This window comes from Anguilla anguilla, chromosome 7 (assembly GCF_013347855.1).
Source record: "Anguilla anguilla isolate fAngAng1 chromosome 7, fAngAng1.pri, whole genome shotgun sequence".
Taxonomy (NCBI): domain Eukaryota; kingdom Metazoa; phylum Chordata; class Actinopteri; order Anguilliformes; family Anguillidae; genus Anguilla; species Anguilla anguilla.
In genome coordinates, this window is record NC_049207.1 from 44269712 (window position 1) to 44290668 (window position 20957).

At 44.9% G+C, this 20957-nt stretch overlaps 1 protein-coding gene across 3 annotated transcripts in view; it reads right to left on the reverse strand.

The window, feature by feature from the left end:
- Window positions 1–262: 262 nt before the first annotated feature.
- LOC118231123 (signal peptide, CUB and EGF-like domain-containing protein 1) overlaps window positions 263–20957 on the reverse strand; it is a 30276-nt gene continuing 9581 nt past the window's right edge. For 2 of the 3 annotated variants that reach the window (XM_035424642.1, XM_035424643.1), the window contains exons 5-23: window positions 18068–18193; window positions 17515–17631; window positions 15602–15691; window positions 13069–13185; window positions 9825–9947; window positions 8996–9112; window positions 8697–8819; window positions 8394–8513; window positions 7919–8017; window positions 7658–7771; window positions 7202–7363; window positions 5555–5770; window positions 5160–5321; window positions 4375–4542; window positions 3918–4079; window positions 3425–3622; window positions 2953–3105; window positions 2382–2461; window positions 263–1958 (exon numbers count right to left, since the gene is read on the reverse strand). In XM_035424642.1, coding sequence (XP_035280533.1) covers window positions 1809–1958; window positions 2382–2461; window positions 2953–3105; window positions 3425–3622; window positions 3918–4079; window positions 4375–4542; window positions 5160–5321; window positions 5555–5770; window positions 7202–7363; window positions 7658–7771; window positions 7919–8017; window positions 8394–8513; window positions 8697–8819; window positions 8996–9112; window positions 9825–9947; window positions 13069–13185; window positions 15602–15691; window positions 17515–17631; window positions 18068–18193 — 2597 coding nt within the window. In that variant the 3' untranslated portion in view covers window positions 263–1808. The remainder of the gene's footprint in view (window positions 1959–2381; window positions 2462–2952; window positions 3106–3424; window positions 3623–3917; window positions 4080–4374; window positions 4543–5159; window positions 5322–5554; window positions 5771–7201; window positions 7364–7657; window positions 7772–7918; window positions 8018–8393; window positions 8514–8696; window positions 8820–8995; window positions 9113–9824; window positions 9948–13068; window positions 13186–15601; window positions 15692–17514; window positions 17632–18067; window positions 18194–20957) is intronic. The other variant, XM_035424644.1, reaches the window with a different exon arrangement.

Below are 20957 nucleotides of genomic sequence, written 5' to 3' on the forward strand. Positions count from 1 at the left end.
TGCTTTCGCCATCTACTGGACGTTATTTGGCGCAGTTAGATCGAGGGATGCGATGCATATTCGTTACTAGCGTTTATAAATACAGTGGACAGTTCTTCAGTTTGAGTGAAATTGCGTAAGGGATAAAACGGTTGTATGAATTTTAAAGATTATTTTTTATTTTATCAGTTTGGATACATTTGATATGATTTTTTGTAGGACAGGAGTAGCCAATGCAAAAAAAATGTTATTTTTAAAAAACAACCAAAACACAGACACAAAATGGAATATTAAATAATTTAATAAGTCATATAACAATTTTTTTTTGCCAACTTTGCCTCATTTTTTATTAAATTACATGTACTTTCCTTTTGGATATATAAATTCATCATAAGACAATGAAGAAGCAGTTTTATAAATCTAGTGTTCAAGCACTTTTGTTTACCATTGGACACAACTTGACAACAATAATTATACCATTATAAGCATGTTCTTTGATTATACAGATGATTTCCTTTCTCTGTCTAAGCCCTGTAATAAGGTAAATATTAACATTCAACCCCAAAACTAGCGAACGTTTGTACATCATTTACATATTGGCAATCCAAAAGTTTACACCAGCAGTCACCAGCAGCAATTTGTCTGTCTCATTTTGAAACTTCCATGCAAATTGAAAAAAACGTCTGCATGCATTTCCATGTGTCTCTGTATATCTGCATGAACATGTTTGCATTGTATATATGTGTGCATGTGCATGTGTGTGTGCGTGTGTATGTGTTGACAACAAGGTTGTTTCTAAGGGGTAGGACATTTTAATGAACAATCTTGCAAAAGAAGACTTATATTTTCAATACTGGCAGAAGTAATTGTTTCTTTTATAACTAAATAATCTGAAGGAATCAAACATGCTTACACACAGAAAGATGCGTGCACACACACACGCGCACACACGCACGCGCACACTCACACACACACACCAGTACTGTGCTGATGGTGGAAATACAGTGAGAGATAAAGGCAACCATTTTTTGCTAAACCCAAGGAGATATACATCTATAAAATACAAACAAAAGGAAAATAACACGTTTTTTTTTTTTTTAAAGGTTTCCAATATAAAATTCAAGTGCAATTAGCATTCCAAATATAAATTACACCACATACATATATTACAGGTAGGTTGGCTATACATCTTGTGTAGAATAAGTGTCTTCACTGTTATTGGGAACATGTGCGGAATGGTTTGAGCTTTTCGAAAGCAGGTTCTATTAATTTACCACACTCCAATGGTTTAACCCAAAACAAAAACAAAAAACAAGAAGACATTTTAAAACCTCTTGCCTACATCAGGGGATCCAAGAAACAACCCGACCAAATGCAGACACATACATGTACACGTATACTACCACACCCTCTCATACATGTACATGCATACCCTCACATAAATGTACATACATACCCTCACATACATGTATACGTGTACTAATATGCCCTCTTACACACATACACATGTATTAACAAGCGCTCGCACAGACAAATATGTGTACTAACATACCCTCACATACATGTACACGTGTACTTATAAACCCTCATACACATTTACACATGTACTAGCATTCCCTCGCGTAAATGTACCTTCACATGCATTCACACCCACACCGACAGACAGACATACAGACACACACACACACACACATAAATATTACTTGGCAAAGACAGACATAATTTAGAAATTAGCGTCCAAGCGGGGACCGCAAAGGGGGGCAGGCAGGGTTTGCGGGGTGTAGCCATCAGCGTGAGGTTCCGAGAGACGGGGAGTGCAGGGGGCGGGGTTATTTGTACGGCCGTAGAAACCTGGAGACTTTGTAGCGGAGGAGTCGGATGAAGGACCGGGGGAACATGGCCGTGTCCTTGGCCGTGTACTGGAAGTATTTCTGAGGGTCAGCCAGCACGTCGAACAGCGCCTTCACCAGCTTCTTATCCTGGAGAGGGAAAACAGGAAATGAAGGAGGAATTAAATCATTGCTTCCTGTCAGGCATTGACCTGACCCTCCCTGATAAATATTGCCGACACATAGTCAAAATATTTCAAATAATTATTTTATCCTGGTCTCATGTGAATGATGTTGGCTAATACACATGTTGAGAAACAATGTATATCTGGAGCACTGTTTATAACAGGCCTGGGTCAAATAATAGTCTTCAATACATATTTTTATAATAATTTAAAATATTAAAAACTCGATGTCGGTAATATTCATAATATTTTATAATATATCACTTCTGATATTTCATATTTTCAGATAAATTATCTAAAAATAATGCACTAAAGTACAGACCTATACTGCTGCAGCTTAACTGTTTCAGCACTTCAGTAAATAAATGGATGCATGAGAAATACTAACTTTTAATATTTCTTGGTGATTCTCTGAGGCATACAGCCGTCCGTCCCGAACGATGTCTTCTACCAGCTGCTGATAGTCCTCTTCACAGAACAGAATTTAAAACAGCATTACTGAAAAGACCAGTGCTCACAAAACAGTGCTATATTCACATTATACATATTATACTTATGTCTAATTTGTTCAGGAAATGAACTGTAATTCAATTGCCTGAAAAATACTCATAGAACATATGGGTATTTCATTTCTTTTCCTGAACTGGCTGAATTGAAGTATAATCAACCCCTCGTAACAAAGCTACTGTATTGGATTTACCTGATGTGTACATAGTAATGCAGGAGTGCAGCTTGGGGTGAGTGGGGTGTAGTTTTGGTGTGAGCGGGGTGTGGATTTGAGGCGAGAGGGGTGTGGTTTTGGGATGAGAGGGGTGTGGCTCTGGTGAGAGGGGCGTGGTTTTGAGGTGAAAGGGGTGTGGTTTTGAGGTGAGAGGGGTGTGGCTCTGGCGAGAGGGGTGTGGTTTTGAGGTGAAAGGGGCGTGGATTGTGTGTGCAGCGGGTAGGATGGTGGGCCCAACCATCATAGGTGACGTAGGGCACTTGGAAGCCCTTGGCGCTGTTCCCCTCATTGGACTTGAACTGGATCCAGAGCTTCCGAGACCGGGAGGTGAAGGCAATGGGCCTCTCATATGTCTGACACGTCTCATAGGTGGTTATGGAGGTAGGCTGGGCTGCAGGGGCAGAGAGAGAGATGGAGAGGAGGGAGAGAAAGGGAGTGAGAGAAAGATAGAAAGAAAGAAAGAGGTGGGAGAGAGAGAAAGAGACAGAAAGATTAAGAAAGAGAGAGAAGGAGGGAGAGAGAGAGTTAGTATTAGTTAGCCAAGTGTATAAATGTTTTCAATTAAGCACGCATGTAATCTGCGCGCAAGTAACTGAAACTGATTGTTTGAATTGCTCATTGCCTTAGGGAAATTAAAAAAAATACTGTTGGCTCACTGAACAGAATGAAATCAGTGGCAATGTCATCATCATCATCATCATCATCCTCACCAGTTTTCCTCATGACCAGCACGTCTCCGCACTCGTCCTCGATTGGCAGGAAGATCTCCGGGACGACGATGAGGATGCGTCGTTTGGGCGGCGGGTTAATGTTCCACACGCAGTCGGCGTTAGAGGGGTAGTCTCCGGGGTAGTTGGGGGACTCGATGTACCCCATGTACTCTCCCAAATGCCCCCCACACAGCTGGTCTGAGGATAGGCAGAACCGGCTCAGAACCCCAAAACACATGCTTACCCCTCTCTATAAATTATACAGTGTGCACGACCAGCACTGTCAAAATCTGGATATTGACACCCTGGTATTGGTATGCCAAACATTCATATTACTGCATTCATACTCAGGTTATTAGCACTTCATATATGGTGCTAATGGGAAGGATATTGATTTTTTTACATTATGTTCTAATTTCATTTCCACCATGTACTTTGAGCTGCAAGTTCTCACACCTTAAGGCGTCAGTAGCCGGTGAATAAGTACTCTTACTTTTACAGTGTGAGACATCAGTGGCTCCGTCGAAGTCGGTGGTGGTGTTGCCGGGGCAGGTGATGCAGAAGTTCTGGCTGAAATCTGATTGGTAGGTGCCAGACGGGCAGCGGATGCAGCGGTGAGTGGAAGCATCATAGTAGTGACCAGGAGCACAGTGCACTGCAACACACAACAGACTTACACTATACACACTTATACAATGTACACACACACTATACACTTACACACTTATGCACTATACACTTATACACTGTACACACTTACACGCTATACACTTGTACACTATACACACTTATACGCTAATAAACTTACATACTCACACATTATACACATTTATACTTATGAATGTATACACAATACACATATACAGACTTAAGCACTATACACACTTATATACTATACAAATATACATACACACACTTATACACTATACACACACATACACACACATTACCTTTAGCCTCGCAGTCCTTGAAGGACACCCCGCCCACGTATTTGGTCATGAGCCCGCCCCCGCAGGGGAAGCAGAGGACCCGCCCAGGTTCGGGCTGGTAGGTTCCAAGGGGGCACGGCTGACAGGGCTGGAATCCATCTGAGGAGAACTGGCCTGGCAGGCACTGACCTGGGATAGATTTCAATCTATTCACCTAACTCTGCATAGTTTTAATACTCAGTCGATAAACATGTTAAGATATTGAACAAAATTTATGACAAAAAGTCAGGTGCTGTTCATCCATTGTCCACTAGGTGACACCAATCCTGTCATTAAGCAGAAGAGCTGAAGCACAGTCCAGCTTCGCTGGGGAGATCAGCGCAGGATAGAGCAGTAATTTTACACAGCTGTGAGCAGCTATAGGTTCCCCCTCCTCCACAGCAGGGGTCCCAGGCTATGATAATTACTGTTTTATATGATCCGCACTATGATTGCGGGCTCATAGAGCGTATCTCGCCGGATCTCCGGGATTAGCAGGCGTTTGTTCTGGACTTACTTGCACCTCATTTAATCAGGTCACTGAGCAGGGGGTGCGCCTGAGCACGCTCAGTAAAGCCAGGTAGAATTGGCTGGCGTATCAGAGAGGAATCTCTCTACTGACGGTGCAAGTACACCCAGACTCTCATTCACACTGTCTGCATAAATCTTGCCTTTTATTAAACACACGTGCGCGCACACACACACACACATATGCATGTATGCACACGGACATGCACACACACGTAGTGTTATGAGGACACACACACCTCCACACTCGGAGATGTTCTTGGCCCCCGGGAGGCCCTGGCTGTTGCTGTTGGGGCAGGGCTGGCAGGACAGCTGGCCGGGCGTGTCCTGATAAGTCCCAGAAGGACATAGCACGCACAGGTACTCCTCACCACTGTAGAAGCTTCCCACACTGCAACTGGCTGCCACACACATCGAGACCACCAGAGACATTACATTAGAACACCTCTGCAGACTACTACACCCAAAGTACAATAGCATACCCCCACCAACACAGAGCAGCAATGTGGGTGTGGTCTATACATAGCATGCTGTAGGTGTGGTCTAAACTCAGCACGCTGTGGGTGTGGTCTATATTCAGTATGATGTGAGTGTGGTCTATATGCAGCACTCTGTGGGTGTGGTCTATACTCACCACACTGGCCCTCTCGCAGGACCTGGCCTGTGCTGCAGAGCTCTTGGCTGTGGGGGATGTGGGCGGGGCTGTGGGCGGGGCTCTGTGCCACCTCGTACTCCGTGTCTGAGAAGCGGATGTAGAACTGCTGCCTGTTTATGGACCTCCTGAGGCTGCGAACAGCTGCCTGCAACTTCTGCTTCATCCTCTCCCTCACACAACCCACGTCGCAGGAGTCTGTAACACACACACACAACCCACGTCACAGGAGTCTGTAACACACACACACAACCCACATCACAGGAGTCTGTAACACACACACACACACACACACACATACACACAACCCACATCACAGGAGTCTGTAACACACACACACACAACCCACATCACAGGAGTCTGTAACACACACACACACACACACACACACAACCCACATCACAGGAGTCTGTAACACACACACACAACCCACATCACAGGAGTCTGTAACACACACACACAACCCACATCACAGGAGTCTGTAACACACACACATACACACACATACACACAACCCACATCACAGGAGTCTGTAACACACACACATACACAACCCACATCACAGGAGTCCGTAACACACACACATACACAACCCACATCACAGGAGTCTGTAACACACACACACAACCCACATCACAGGAGTCTGTAACACACACACACACACACACACAACCCACGTCACAGGAGTCTGTAACACATACACACAACCCACATCACAGGAGTCTGTAACACACACACACACAACCCACATCACAGGAGTCTGTAACACACACACACAACCCACATCACAGGAGTCTGTAACACACACACAACAACCACGTCACAGGAGTCTGTAACACACACACACACACACACACACACAACCCACATCACAGGAGTCTGTAACACACACACACAACCCACATCACAGGAGTCTGTAACACACACACACATACACACAACCCACATCACAGGAGTCTGTAACACACACACACACAACCCACATCACAGGAGTCTGTAACACACACACACAACCCACATCACAGGAGTCTGTAACACACACACACACAACCCACATCACAGGAGTCTGTAACACACACACACACATACACACAACCCACATCACAGGAGTCTGTAACACACACACATACACACAACCCACATCACAGGAGTCTGTAACACACACACACAACCCACATCACAGGAGTCTGTAACACACACACACACACACACACATACACACAACCCACGTCACAGGAGTCTGTAACACACACACACAACCCACATCACAGGAGTCTGTAACACACACACACACACACACATACACACAACCCACATCACAGGAGTCTGTAACACACACACACAACCCACATCACAGGAGTCTGTAACACACACACATACACACAACCCACATCACAGGAATCTGTAACACACACACACACTTACACAACCCACATCACAGGAGTCTGTAACACACACGCGCACGCACACACACATACACGGTGCAGTAATATGTCCACAGACAGTCCACGTTATAGATGTGAGTAGGTGTGTTGTCGGTGTGTTGCTTTGGCTATGCTTAACAACTCCAGCGCATCACATGAAAGGTATCCTGCAATGACCTTTGACCTTAGTTCTGTACGGACCCACCTGAGGCTTCCTCCCCCTCCATCTCCATCTCGAACTCCGCTGTGATGTGGGACACCTCCTTCGAGGGAGATTTCCGACCTCGCCGACGCTTCTTCGACGACTCGCACCTGAGGTTGACGAAGGTCACCTGGCAGTCGTCTGTGCAGGCGAACGGACCCCCTTCTAGTGAGAGAGGAAGGAGGAGAAAAAAGATTTTTACTTTTTTTTTTCCTCCATTCTCGACTGGAACCTTGACTTTAAGTAGAAACTTCACTCAAATGCAGTGCTTCGTAGTCAAGTCACACATTTATTCGAAATGCTTTCTTCATACAAAAAATCTGACAGACACACTGGTGCCTCTAAATAATCCCTTCTGAAAACTTCCCTTTGAGAAACCTACATCTACCCTGTAAGATGTCTGTAAGCATGTGTATGTAGATACCCTGCAGATGTGTATAAACGTGTGCATGTAGATACCTTGCAGGTTAATGGGGGCATCGCTGTGCATTTCCTTAATTCGGGGCCTCAGTTGACACTTGGCATCTTTGATCTTGAAGCGAGCTTTCTGTTTGATGGGTGTTGCCACGATTTCTGATGAGGGAGACAGATACTGCTTTAGACTGCTGTACCCCTATGGCACTTGTAAATATATAGGGGTTTTTAACAGTAGCATCAAAGAACTTGAGCAAGTCCGTAGCATGTTAACAGCTGTACTCTGTCTCCCATGATGCACAGCACCTGTGCAGCTCAGCATGAGGTCAGTAGCGTTCCTCTTCTGGGGAGATTTCCCAGGCTGCACTGGTGTCCCACAGCTGAGGGAGTAGCCACTTTCAGAGTCTGAAAGACACACACACACACAAGCACACATCGAGGTGAGACAGACAGTGCCATTCAAACTGACCAATAGCCTCCTCTGTCTCTCTAAAGCTGAGTACGGGGTTATGCTACTGTAATTTAAGTGGAGAACACAGCCAGTCACATGACTCATAATCAGACACCAGCAAAGCCGGTTCCTGATACTCAACTTCATTGCACAGGTGAACTGCAATTACAGCTTTTGCTCAATAGAGGCCAGCAAACGGCAAAGAATGAGCTCCATTCATGGTGAAACCTCGGCAAGGAACTAAATCCAACCGAATACAACCTGCACTGGGTTGCTGCAATGACTGAGACACACCTGGTACAGATGTGTGTGTGTGTGTGTGTGACTCACCTGTGGTGAAGTGGGCATTGGAGGGGCAGGACAGGGCACACACCTCGGCCCCACCTGTCCTGGCGCAGGTGAGCTGGGCTCCAGGGGGGGTCTTACTGCCTGGGGGGCATTTAACCGTCTCTGAGGAAAAGCCAGGTTCATGTTACCGTAACAACCGACGACCAGTGACCTCTGACCTCCACCTCTACACAAACTGACATCAGGGTGACCTCACATAAGGGCAGGCCCACTCACACACATTCACACACACACACACACACACACACACACAAGCACAATTACTTGCATTCATGGGTCGCTTACCGATGCAGTCCTTCTTGTTCCAGCGGAGGCTGTGGCCGGGGGGGCACACGCACGCGTAGCTGCCCGGCGTGTTCACACAGCCGTGCTCGCAGCTCCCGTTATTAACGCTGCACTCGTCGACGTCTGCGACGCAGAACACAGAACAACCGTTAGCATCGCTTCGCACGCGCACAGCGCGGTCACAGGGCGGTCAGAATGCGTGTCAGTTACACGGCACCATTTATACACAGCACGACAGCCCTGTGGGCGTGGCCTATTACGTCAGGTGTGCAGGCGTGCCGCTCTCTCAGGTCACGCACCTCCGCAGTGCGTCTTCCCGTAGAGCGTGTGGCCCCTCTCGCACAGGCACTCAAAGCTGCCGGGGTAGTTGACGCACACGTGGTCACAGGTCCTTTCGAAGGAGCACTCGTCGATATCTTGCCGAGAAAAAAATAAAAAATTGAAACATGGAAATTGGTGTCAAACGGTCAAAGGTCACAGAAACGGATGCAGCCGAAGGCTGGCTGGCAGCGGAGAGCGTCATGCGACCGGAAACATCACCCCGAGCCCAGTGCGGCCTGGACTTCAGTAAGAACAGAGAGTCCACAGACCCCAAAAATCAATGGAGCTCCCAAATGACACTGATGGCCCACCCTCCCATGAGACAGCAACACTGGAGAAAACCCACATACTGTATTTTACACTTCATGCTTGTGCATAGGAGTTAAACTACGTGAGGTAAATGTGATTCACCCCCTGATCTACACCACAGTTTACAGTACTGTATATCCCATGCGCCACGTTTTACAGTAATACTGTAATGTGTGTGGAAATATTTTCTGACAGGGAAAGAGCGTGCGAAATATAATGAGGTAAAGAGGACAGGAACAGCTGTGAGTTCCCTAGAGACTGAGTTTGAACACGAAGCCCACTAATTCCACCCCCACCTCCACTGATGTATGCTAAGCGTTCTGGTCCAAAATGGCCGCCATGCATCACCCAGCTGGGGACTACACATCAGCGGGGGTTGAAATTCACCCCTACACTGTGAATTGCTTTGAAATCCTGAGATGAAGGGTGCTGCATATATGCTCTTCCTCGGTGTGATGAATGCTACCACTGTGTGATTGACAGCTGTCGCTCACTCACCCTGGCAGCTCCTCTCGTCGGTCAGCAGCTTGTAACCCTTCAGGCAGCTGCACACGAAGCTGCCCACCGTGTTCCTGCAGAAGTGATCACATCCACCATTACTACGCTCACATTCATTTATATCTGCAGAGAGAGAGAGAGAGAGAGAGAGAGAGAGGGAGAGGGAGATCACATCCATCATTAATACACTCATCCATTTCTATCTGCAGAGAGAGAGAAAAAGAGATCACATCCACCATTACTACACTCACATTCATTTATATCTGCAGAGAGAAAGAGATCACATCCACCATTATTACACTCATGTTCATTTCTATCTGCAGAGATCACATCCACCATTACTATGCTCTCATTCATTTAGATCTGCAGAGAGAGAGAGAGATCACATCCATCATTACTACACTCACATTCATTTATATCTGCAGACAGATCACCTCCACCATTACTATGCTCACATTCATAAATATCTGCAGAAAGACCCCCCGAAAAAACTAATTTAATACACTTATGGAGAACTCAGTGACACAGGTAGGCCAGGCCAGGATAGGCTAAACTAAGCACAGCTAATCAAGGCTAGGTTAGGTTACGCTAGGGTAAAAAAGCATAAGCTAGGTGAGGCTTGACTAATCTAGGCTAGGTTAAGTCAGGCTGGGCTATGCTAGGCTAGCTACTCTGACGTGAGAAAGGAAGGAAGCACTTAATCACACCTTATTATTTTATCGCTCACAACTGCACTGCCAGGGGGTGATGTGCTAACCAAGCAGAAGCATCTTTATAGAGGCCACTCTAATTAAAACCACAAACACTCAGAAGTTATAACAAACTCTCATCCATTCGACCAGGACAGACCAATGGAACAGTGACTGAAGACCATCTCAAAACTAAACTAAAACAGATCTTAAGGAGTAATAAGTCAATCTTCTGCAATACAGTAACCATTCTGCACATAACTGTGACACCATGGCACCTCTGGTTTAAATTAATAAATGCACACAAAATGTTCATATGAGAAACTCTTAAGACAGATACAACTAATGAAAATAAAAGCATTGCCTCTCACGTGCTTAAAAACAAGCAATCATAAACCTATGTAATGATTAAATCCACTACAATACACATTTAATAAGGAAAAACTCACAATTGATGGAAGCTTGTGGATGTTGCATATGTTTAAATGAACTTCCAGTAGCATTGTCCATTCAATGTAATCTAATCCCTCTTCTTGTGGGTTAACCTGTTAGTGTGGGATAATCTATAATCACTTAATCAAAGGTTATTTGTATTCAGTTGCAATCGAGCATATATTGACCATCCCTTGGACAGCCACCTAAATACTGTAATTTGTAGCTGTACGCCTACCCCAGAAGAACAGTCTACTGACTGATTAATTACAGCCTTTGCAGACTGCTCAATCAATAACTGATCAATAACAGTGATCAGTGGTGCCTTGTTAAAACTGTGATTTCCACAAATTATCCACAAATTAAATCAGTTAATCCTTCCGACTCTACATTCAACAAGGGCAGAACTAGCACATTCCCTCTGAATCTCCACTAAAAACACAGTGACTTTTCCCCAACCGTTCCCCTTTAGCTTCATGTAAATCAGCTGTTTATTTCCAGAGAAATCTGTCAGAATATGTTTGGAGCTACAACAGATGCGATGCAGAGGCGGTATAAGTAGTTTCAAACAGCACATTTTCCCCTCAGGGACAGAAGACACTGAGGAGGAAGATATGGTGATGAACAGCAGCCTTCTGAAAGACTGAAGGACCAACGGAGGACAAATCCTGATGTGAGTGTGTAGGACCGCTCTTCTTTTCCTTTCAATTAAAGGTCACAATATCAGCGATCATTGTGCGGTGGTTGTTCCGAACGCATTCGTAAAATCCACCGCCTGAACTATGCCAGCAATATGACAGTGACACGGCAGCGTCGAGGGCAGCCGGACCTCACAGTTTAAACAGCTCAGACGCCCCTGTGTCTCCCAGCAGCCTCTGTACGGCCCTCTCCCAAACATTCACCACCTACCCGCTACATTCCCCCTCCACCTAACCCTCCTCACCCCTACCAACCCAAGCCCTCAGGCCTAAGGAAGAGCTGACTGTACTGTGTGTGTGTGTGTGTGTGTGTGTGTGAATGGGAGAGTGGGCCTGCCCTGGTGTGAGTTCACCCTGATCTCAGTCCGTTTGGAGGAGGTCACAGGTCCATACAACCCCCCTGTTAGCCACGGCAACCCCCCTGTACCAATCAGTGCAAATGTTCACCCTCTCACCCCTGCTCAGTCTCACTCCTTTAATAAACAAAGGGAGAGCCACACCCTCAGCATACACCCACCCCCCAGAAAGAATTCCATTAAAATGTACTACACCAGAGCAATAATGACAGGAACCATTGGGATTTGGGAATCACCCATCAAAATATGCTCAACCAATCACTGCTCTGCGTGATCTGTACCCACAGGAAGCGTGGGTGTTGATTGACAGGTGTTCACAATGACAAAATGGGGTTGTTACAGGAACTAATGGACAATTCTCAGTTTACCTTCAGTGTTATGGCTACATGAATCGTACCTGGTGGATATGAGCTGTACCCCAAACAGACACTTGACCCCATTTACTACCGACAGCTAAACTCCCACCCCCCTCCCCCCGGGGCTGTGAGTCACTGACTGTTCCCGGCTTTAGCCCCCACCATATTTACAGCGCGCAGGCACATACCGCCACTCACAAACCTTTTCATTTTACCGCCGGGGAGAGCCGGGGGTCAGATCGCTCAGCGCTGTATTTATTTAGCAAGACCCTCTGCCGCTTCTCACGAGGATCGCTGATCTGGAGCTCAGCTAAGGGGAACCGGGGTGTGAAACTGGAGCTTACAGATGTTGCTGAAGTTTGGGAGTAGCCGAGCGCTCAATGGGAAAGACAGCAGGACCGGAGTGTGTACTGTGATGGGGTAGCGAACATGCTTTATGGAAAAGGAACCGGCCACAGTGAAGATGTAGTCTAGCTCAACCTCAATTCTAACTCCACATACTCCCATTGTAAACATGCACATACTTAAACGCACACATAAAAACTCACGTAAATCCACACGTGCACGCACACATACATGCACGCACACTGAAGCACACCGAACACAAGTACAAAACGTCACAGTAAAACACGCTCGCACACAGAGACACACACACTCTCACACAGAAATACACACACGTTCACACACACACACACACACGCGCACACACACACCTTTGCAGGTTTTGCCGTCGGGTTGCAGGGTAAACCCCGCAGGGCAGCTGCAGTGTACCCCAGTGGCGGTGTCCTTGCAGGTCCTATCACATCCCCCGTTGTTCACTGCACAGGTTTCTGGGTACAGAGAGAAAAGAAAACGACATGCCATCAACAATCTTATAAAACACACAATTGTACATATTTACACGCTTATGTATAGTTTATGTTTTTGTGTGATTATGACAGCCTGCTTTTGCTGTTTCCCCCACAAAAACATAATGGCCCCAGTATCATCCCTTTAAGTTCCCTAAGCACTCCACCAGGGCAAAATCAGTCAGAAAACAGTCATTATCGTATAAAAAATTCAGTTTGCTGGTAAAAAACGCTTAATTTACCAGTTAAGAGAATCTTAACACAATGAACAGCAGAACACTGATTGAGGGAGGAGCTGAGCTCTGTAGTCATGTGACCCAGAGGGAGGAGCTTGGCTCTCCAATCATGTGATCCACACTGGGAGGAGCTTAGTTCCCCCTTCATGTGATCCAGAGAGAGAGGAACTTCGTTATGTAGACATGTGAATCAAGGAGTTCGGTTCTGTAGTCTGTCATCTTTGTGGTCACTGAACCCCCTGTATCTCTCCCAGTATCCCTCTTTTTGGTCTTCTGACCTTGAATAGCAGTTCCAGCTTTACTCTAGGGTTAATATTTTGCAAGCCTCACGTCTAAGTCTCATAACATAACAATACTATGAGCCTGATCAGGCTGACATTCAACTGACCCACTCTGTCAACCAGCTAGGGTCTATAATTCCACATTAACAGATGATACAAAAATTTAATTTTAATACAGATTAGTTTCACATCCTCTTCTTTTCGACAGCATTTCACTGACATATAACATTGCAAGGCCATAGTGTCTGCAATCCTGGAGGGCCACAGTGACTCCAGGATTAACTCCAATACTGAAGGGGTATAGCGTCTGCAGGCTATCTCCAGTTCTGGAGGCCTGTAGTGTGTTTAAATACAACATCTGCTGATTGTTGTGGCAGCTGTTTAATTAGCCAAATTAGCTAATCACTAAAGGGCTGAAACACATCAACAATCACCTGACAGCGCCCCCTTCAGGACTGGAGGTTGTGATCCCAGCACTGGATCCAGATGTCCTACAACTCCAGAGCTGAATTTATAAAACGTATCAGGCTGAGATGAAGAGACATGATGAGTTTCCCTGAAAACAGCAGATCTAAAGAAGCTTCTTTTCAGCTCCCAGGGGAGCAGACCCAGAGTTCTGTTTGTCTGACGAGGACAGGGAGGCACATGACTGATGAGGTGTGAGGTCACAAGGGGACAGAGGGCAGAGGGTAAAGTAAACCACTACTAAATGTGAAGTCATCCTTTTAAAATAAACTAGACAATAAAACAATGAGCCATTCCTTGTTGCATGGAAACCGCAGTATGACAAAAAACCATTATCGGCACAATGTGTCACTTTCATCCTCGTAGTGCAGTCAAAATCATAAAGGAGAAAAGTATGTAAACAATATCCTTATAAGTGACAGTATCCTACAGAATAAGCTGAAACTGATAACACTAACATTTTGTAACTGTTTTCTCTGTGGCCTAGAAAGAAGAACAGGGTTAGTACACAGAAGTAACCAAAAAAAAGTTTCATAACTCGTAATTTTTTCAAACTTGTTGACAAAACAATAAAATCACCACAAGACCTCCAGGGAAAGATAAGGAGATGTGAAACAACCTTTGAGCTATTAACAACAACAAAAAAAGATAAAATATAGCTTCAAGCAGTGATTCACAGGGTCCAAGCAGCATGATCAACAGTTGGAAAACACAGAGAATAGGATGGTGGACATCAGCATTTACAGATGTTCCAACTGAGATTGTGGGCCACGCCACCAATTTAAGGATCCATCTGATACAGCAGGGATTTTTGAATATCTTCATGTTTGGATCTCTGTAGCGCTACCGTGTCATTGGACTGGGCTAAGCCTTTAGGGCTCGAGTCTTCACCTTACAGTCAATTCCCATGCCAAGTTGCAAAACTTAATTTGAAATGGTTGTGGAATAATTAGCATTTTTGTGATAAGCCATGCCCATTGCAACTTCATTGGGCTGTCACATGACCATATTTTTACATAACCACTACAAAAGTAATGGTTAAAGGTGTGTGAGATGAAACAAAATAATAAGTTTCATGCAAATTGGTAAATTTTTGTAGGAGAAGAAGTGGGGCTTTAAGTGGGGTTGGGCTTGTGAATGTCAGAATATTGTCACATGCATTATAGCGCCACCAAGTGTTAAATCTGCGCCATAATGTATGGGATCCAAGAGTTCAGCCATCCAAATAAGCCTACCGAGTTTGGTGATTCTGGTCCATTACAGCTTACAGTTAATTGAGGTGAAAGGAGAGAGAAAAAAAGAGTCTTAACAAAAACAACAGAGTTCCAGCATCTGTGCTGCTTGGACCCCTAAAAAGGAAGAGAAGACAAGCACAAGTGTCATGGCAACAGACAGGAAGAGGAAGAGAGGAGTTACCCATGAGCAGCCGCCGTTTCACCCGCTTGTCCACATCAGCTAATGACGTAGCATTGAGCTCAGAGCTCTCACCTGCAGCCTCATCTCTCTCTAGAACACAGGTGAGAGGGACACAGGGAGCAGGAGGTTAATGAGGAGTCCGTCCGTACCTTCCCCAAAAGACAGCCCAAAGCCAAGAGGCTTAAACCCCTTAATTCCACCCTTTCCCCCGCAAGCCTAAAAAACCCCACAAAACTTTTCTTTGTCATTAACCAAGAGGAACGGGGGGGAAAGGCTAAACTTCAACAACGACTTCCGTTCATCAGAAGAGATAGATGAACAGATGAGTGCAAGATGAAGCACATGAGTGTAGATGCGAGGAAAAAGGTGGGTAAAAAATGAGGAGGGACGAGAGAGGAAAGGGTGATGAGAGGAGAGGGGAGGAGAAGGTGATGAGAGTGGAGGTAAGGAAAGCGTGATGGGTGAAGGAGAGCATAATGGGGTGGAAGAAAGGAAAGGCGGGGAGTGGAGTTCTGTGTTAAAGCAGTGTGAGTTGCGGAACAAAGTGACTCACAGGAAAACAGATGGAAAATAGTCAGATGGGGAAAGAATAAATAAAAAAGTGTGTGGGTGATAGAGAGTGTGTGCATGTTCGTGTTAGTATTTGTGCGAGTGTGAGAGAGTGTGTGTGTGCAGATCGGGGGCGCTGCAGACAGGGGGGCAGTTTTTGGCCTGTACTGGTTGCCTGTTTGTCTACAGAACACACTGCAACTGGGCTTCAACAGCCAATCAGGAAACAATGTTACAAAGGGAGGGGCGGGGTCACTGATGCACAAGCCACAGTGGACCAATCTGAAGGGTCTGATTGGGCCATAATCACTGAACATCACGGTGGGAGATGGTTCCAGTCCTAATGACCAGGCTGGACATTCAGGCACCTTGTGTTTGCAGATTCAGGCTGGTGGGGAGTTCTGGGATCGATCAGGCTGCAGTTGAGATATCTGCTCTAATCAATCCTCCATAGGATTTTAAAATGCCTCTCTGCTCAGACAAGACAGGCAAACATGAGCCATCACCAGCATGGAAACAGTTAAGCATATAGAGAGAGAGAACCACATACAAATACACGCGCGCACACACACACACACACACACGCACACACACGCACGCATGTACACACGCACAAACTTTTTTTTATGCGCCACTCCCCTCCTTCCTTAATCATTCCATCATTCCTTTACCTCTTCATGAAGCTGGAAACGAAACCAGGTTTCAACCATTTTCTCTCAGCTAGTAGAGCGATGCTAAACTCTGCTCTGTGCTGTACAGTGTCTGACACCTCATGGAACACATGGCAGTAAGTGTTTTCTGTTCCTGAGGGGAAGAATGTGCTGTTTAACTTTGAAACTACTGATACAGCCTCTGGATCACATCTGCCGTAGATCCAAACAAATTCTGACAGCTTTCTGTGAGGCTAAAAGAGACGAATAGGGCACAGTTCACTGAAGCTCCATGGTGCCTTGGAGCCTTGCCTTGGAGTCATTCGTAGCAATAGAGTCAACAGTATTTTATTCACCCAACAACAATAACACTCACATTTATTTTCCCTCATCTTTAATATCTCTCATTGCCAATATTCAATCTATAACAATAATAATACTCTTCTCTCATTGCTATTATTCACTAATAACTAATATTTCTCACCTCTCATTTCCAATAGTCCCTCATCTCTAATATTTCTCATCGCTGATATTCCCTTGTCTCTAATATCTCATATTGAGATGCTCAGGTGCAAGATTTTCTTCTATCAGAAGGTGTGACTGTAATGACACAGGTGAAAGGGGTGGAGTTCTGGTCCGGAGTTCTGAACTGTTCTGTGCGGTTTTGCGGTTCTGCTGTCTGAGTGTGAAGTTCTGCGGTTCTGCAGCACTTACCAATGCAGGTTCTGCTGTCTGAGTGGAGAGCATAGCTCTGGTGGCAGCCACACACAGGCCCCGCCTCTGTGTCGTCACAGGTGTGTTGACAGCCCCCGTTTCCATAGTTACAAGTCACTGGTAACACAAAGGTCATGTGTGAGGAACTTAAAATAATGAACAGAAATCACGGCAATTAATAATTGTCTGATAAAACACTCTCAGTCCCAAATAACTAAACTATATGAAATTTAAAAGTGTATTTAACTTAAAGCCCTTAATATTCCCTCCATATCTATTGAGGAAATATGCAAATAGACATATACAATATTAACATAAACAGTATTTCACAATGTCGCTTCTCAATCACACTGCAACCCAGAATACAACTGAAATTTCCTTACCTGGCCAACTACAGCTAGCGCATATTTCAGTCTTGAGAAAATAATGTGTTCAAGCAAACTGACAAGCAGCATGTTCCAAATTATACCCTTCAGCCAGGTGTACCATATGCTATATATCATATACCAGAAAAAACAAGCACGTATTGTATATGCACATAAGCACTACATACACATGCAGTCTCTCTGGTTCTCGGCCAGTTCGAACCCAGGTCTGCATTCACAGGCCACGCCCCCCTTAGGAGCCTCTTGACAGATATGGGCACAGCCATGGTCTTTATTCATACAGTTCATCCCATCTGAGAGAGAGAGAGCACAGAGAACAAGTCTAGGTTATCGCTAATTGGCACCTTAAGAGGTGGGAGAGAGACTGAATAAAAACATATTGTCAGCTTGCCAGTTTGAGGTAGTGTTTAGGAAACTGTGAATGAATTTTATAACATTGTAACCAGATGGAGGATGTGGTTGCTTCCTCACAACAACTTAGAATCCAGCTGTCCAAATTAGGCAATGGCGAAGATGATATGATATTATATGATATTAGTGGTACAGAGCTGGTGAACCTACAGAATCTGTGACAGAACTTTCAGAGTTGAGGATAGAGGGCAGAGCATCTGGCGGTGCCTATAGAATGTGTGGCAGAAGCTTGCAGGGGAGTTGGACAGGCAGGGCACTGACACACAAAGTACAGACACTGACCGGCTACAGGGCTACCTGCGTGGTACAAAAGCAACATACAAACCAGCAAAGCATGAGCACACAGACAGATACTATAATAAACAACGCGCATCAAGCAAACTAAAATAATACAAAGATTAAACAGTTTGAAACACCCCATTAGGTTTAACCCCTGCAGTAGGTGTGTCTGCACTTTTGCCTGGCGAGCAATCCCAGCAAGCTAGCGTGCTATATCAAAACTACACAATCTGTTAGTCGTTAAAAGACAGTTTACGATTACATACATTTGGATTCCTTGACATACACACAATAAAGTAACTGAGAAATTCACTTGCATATAGACTTCCGGCAATATCTTCCAAAATACATATTGAAATCTCCTTCCATTCGTTGGAGACAAAGAGAGGGTAATTCTGCACGTATAACCTGCAATACATCATTCAAGCTTGATGCATCCACATCCACATGGCCCCATTCTCCCCTAGATTTTAGCCTTTTATAAATGCCTAGGTTAGTGGGAGGGAAATGAGGAAAACCTGATCAATGATTATAATCATTATTTAATGAACACCACATGAAAAAAACAGAAATAATCACAGAACGTAGCACACCAGCAGGTTTAGGTTTTATCCACAAAATCATCATTATGAATAAAACTTTGGTGTTGTGCAGACAGTAGGCCTTTATTTCTCTGTTCTCAGAGTGGTGACTAACCCCCAGAACATTTCACCTCTTGGGTTGAGGACTTGCTGTGAAAATTTTTGCAGGTCGCCACACACACACACACACACACACACACACATCCGTACTGTCAGCATGATGTTTGCCAAATCCTAACTCAAGTGTGGAATTCTGATAAAAGCTTCAATGCACTGGCTTCTCAAGTTCATCCTGAAAGCTTTTACTGTACACTGAGCTTCCAGCACCTGAGATTCCCAGTACTGGCCCAAGACTATTAATGCCCCTAAAGCATTACTACCCCCAGGCCATTAATGCCCCAAAAGAATTACTGCCCCTAGACCATTCATGCCCCTAAAGCTTTAGTATACAGTAAAATTCCCAGTGCTAATTCAACTCTAACAGTGTTAATTCAACGCCACCAGACTTGGTTCTAAAATGTAATCTGTTAGAGTTGAATCAACACTGTTAGAGTTGAATTAACGCTGGGCATGTTAATGTGTACCCCAAGACTATCACAGCAGAGACACAGTGTGGTGGTGCGTATTAGAAGCTGAAATAGGAACAGTGAGAACCACACCCCTTCCAAACCCTCCCTCTACTAAACTCCATTTTAATGAAACCCTGCCAGTTTCTCTCTGTACTGCTATAGTACTCAGCCATGGCTTTCAATGAGCACCTTTCTTCAGATGAGAACCTCTCCTACCACAAGCTTTCCATTCCTCTACACACACACACATACACACACACACACACACGCACACGCACACGCGTGTGCATACATGTACACCCACTATACACACTCTTTATTTCACATACCATTTGCTTCAACCTACAAGTCACGTCAGATTTCCTCATCCAGCAACGCTTCTGGTGATGTCATAAATGTGGGCGGAGCAGGAGTGAGAGAGATGTTTTAAAGTGCTTTATATCTGGTTTTGTTGCTCCTGTGTTTATATTTAAAGCACACACACTGTGACTGGGGGAAAGCTGGGCAGGAAACTCTCTGTGGCTTAACCCAAACCCAGCTGCCCATTAACCACCAAGGAAAGAAAAAAGACTCACATCTCAGATATAAATAACAGTGGTTTGATCAGCTAAGCTCACTGTGTGTGTTTGTGTGTGTGGGTATATGTGTATGTGTGTTTATGTGTTGTGTGCGCATTTGCGTATGTTTGTGTGTGTGTGTGTATGCATGTATATGTGCGTGTGTATGCGTATGTTTGTGTGCATGTATGTGTGTGTGTGCGCATGTATGTGTGTGTGGGTATGCGTCTGTTCATGTGCATGTGTGTGTGTGTGTGTGTATGTGTGCATGAGTGTGTTCTTGTTGACTGTGCTGTTTTATTTGTTTGGTGGCAGAACAGAAGTCACTCAGAGTGGTAACCGGTCACACACGCTAAAACACTTCCACTCACCAAAGTCAAACGCTCCCCTAAAAATACCCTGGAAAGTCTCAGAGAAAACCACAACCAATATTTACCCTGAGAAGACCAGTCGATTCCAGCCCAATCGACAGGGATGTTATTTCAAAGCTTTTCCTATGAAAAACAATATTTAACCAAAGTATTTTTAAATGAAGGATTACTCTAAACTTGCAGGGTAGAGCCGAGGTCTGAAATAGCCCAGATGAGGTTTCAGAATGTGCCTTCATCCAGGTAGCATTAAGAGAATCCCGCCTTCTCCAGCTTTGGTGTGTTACACTTC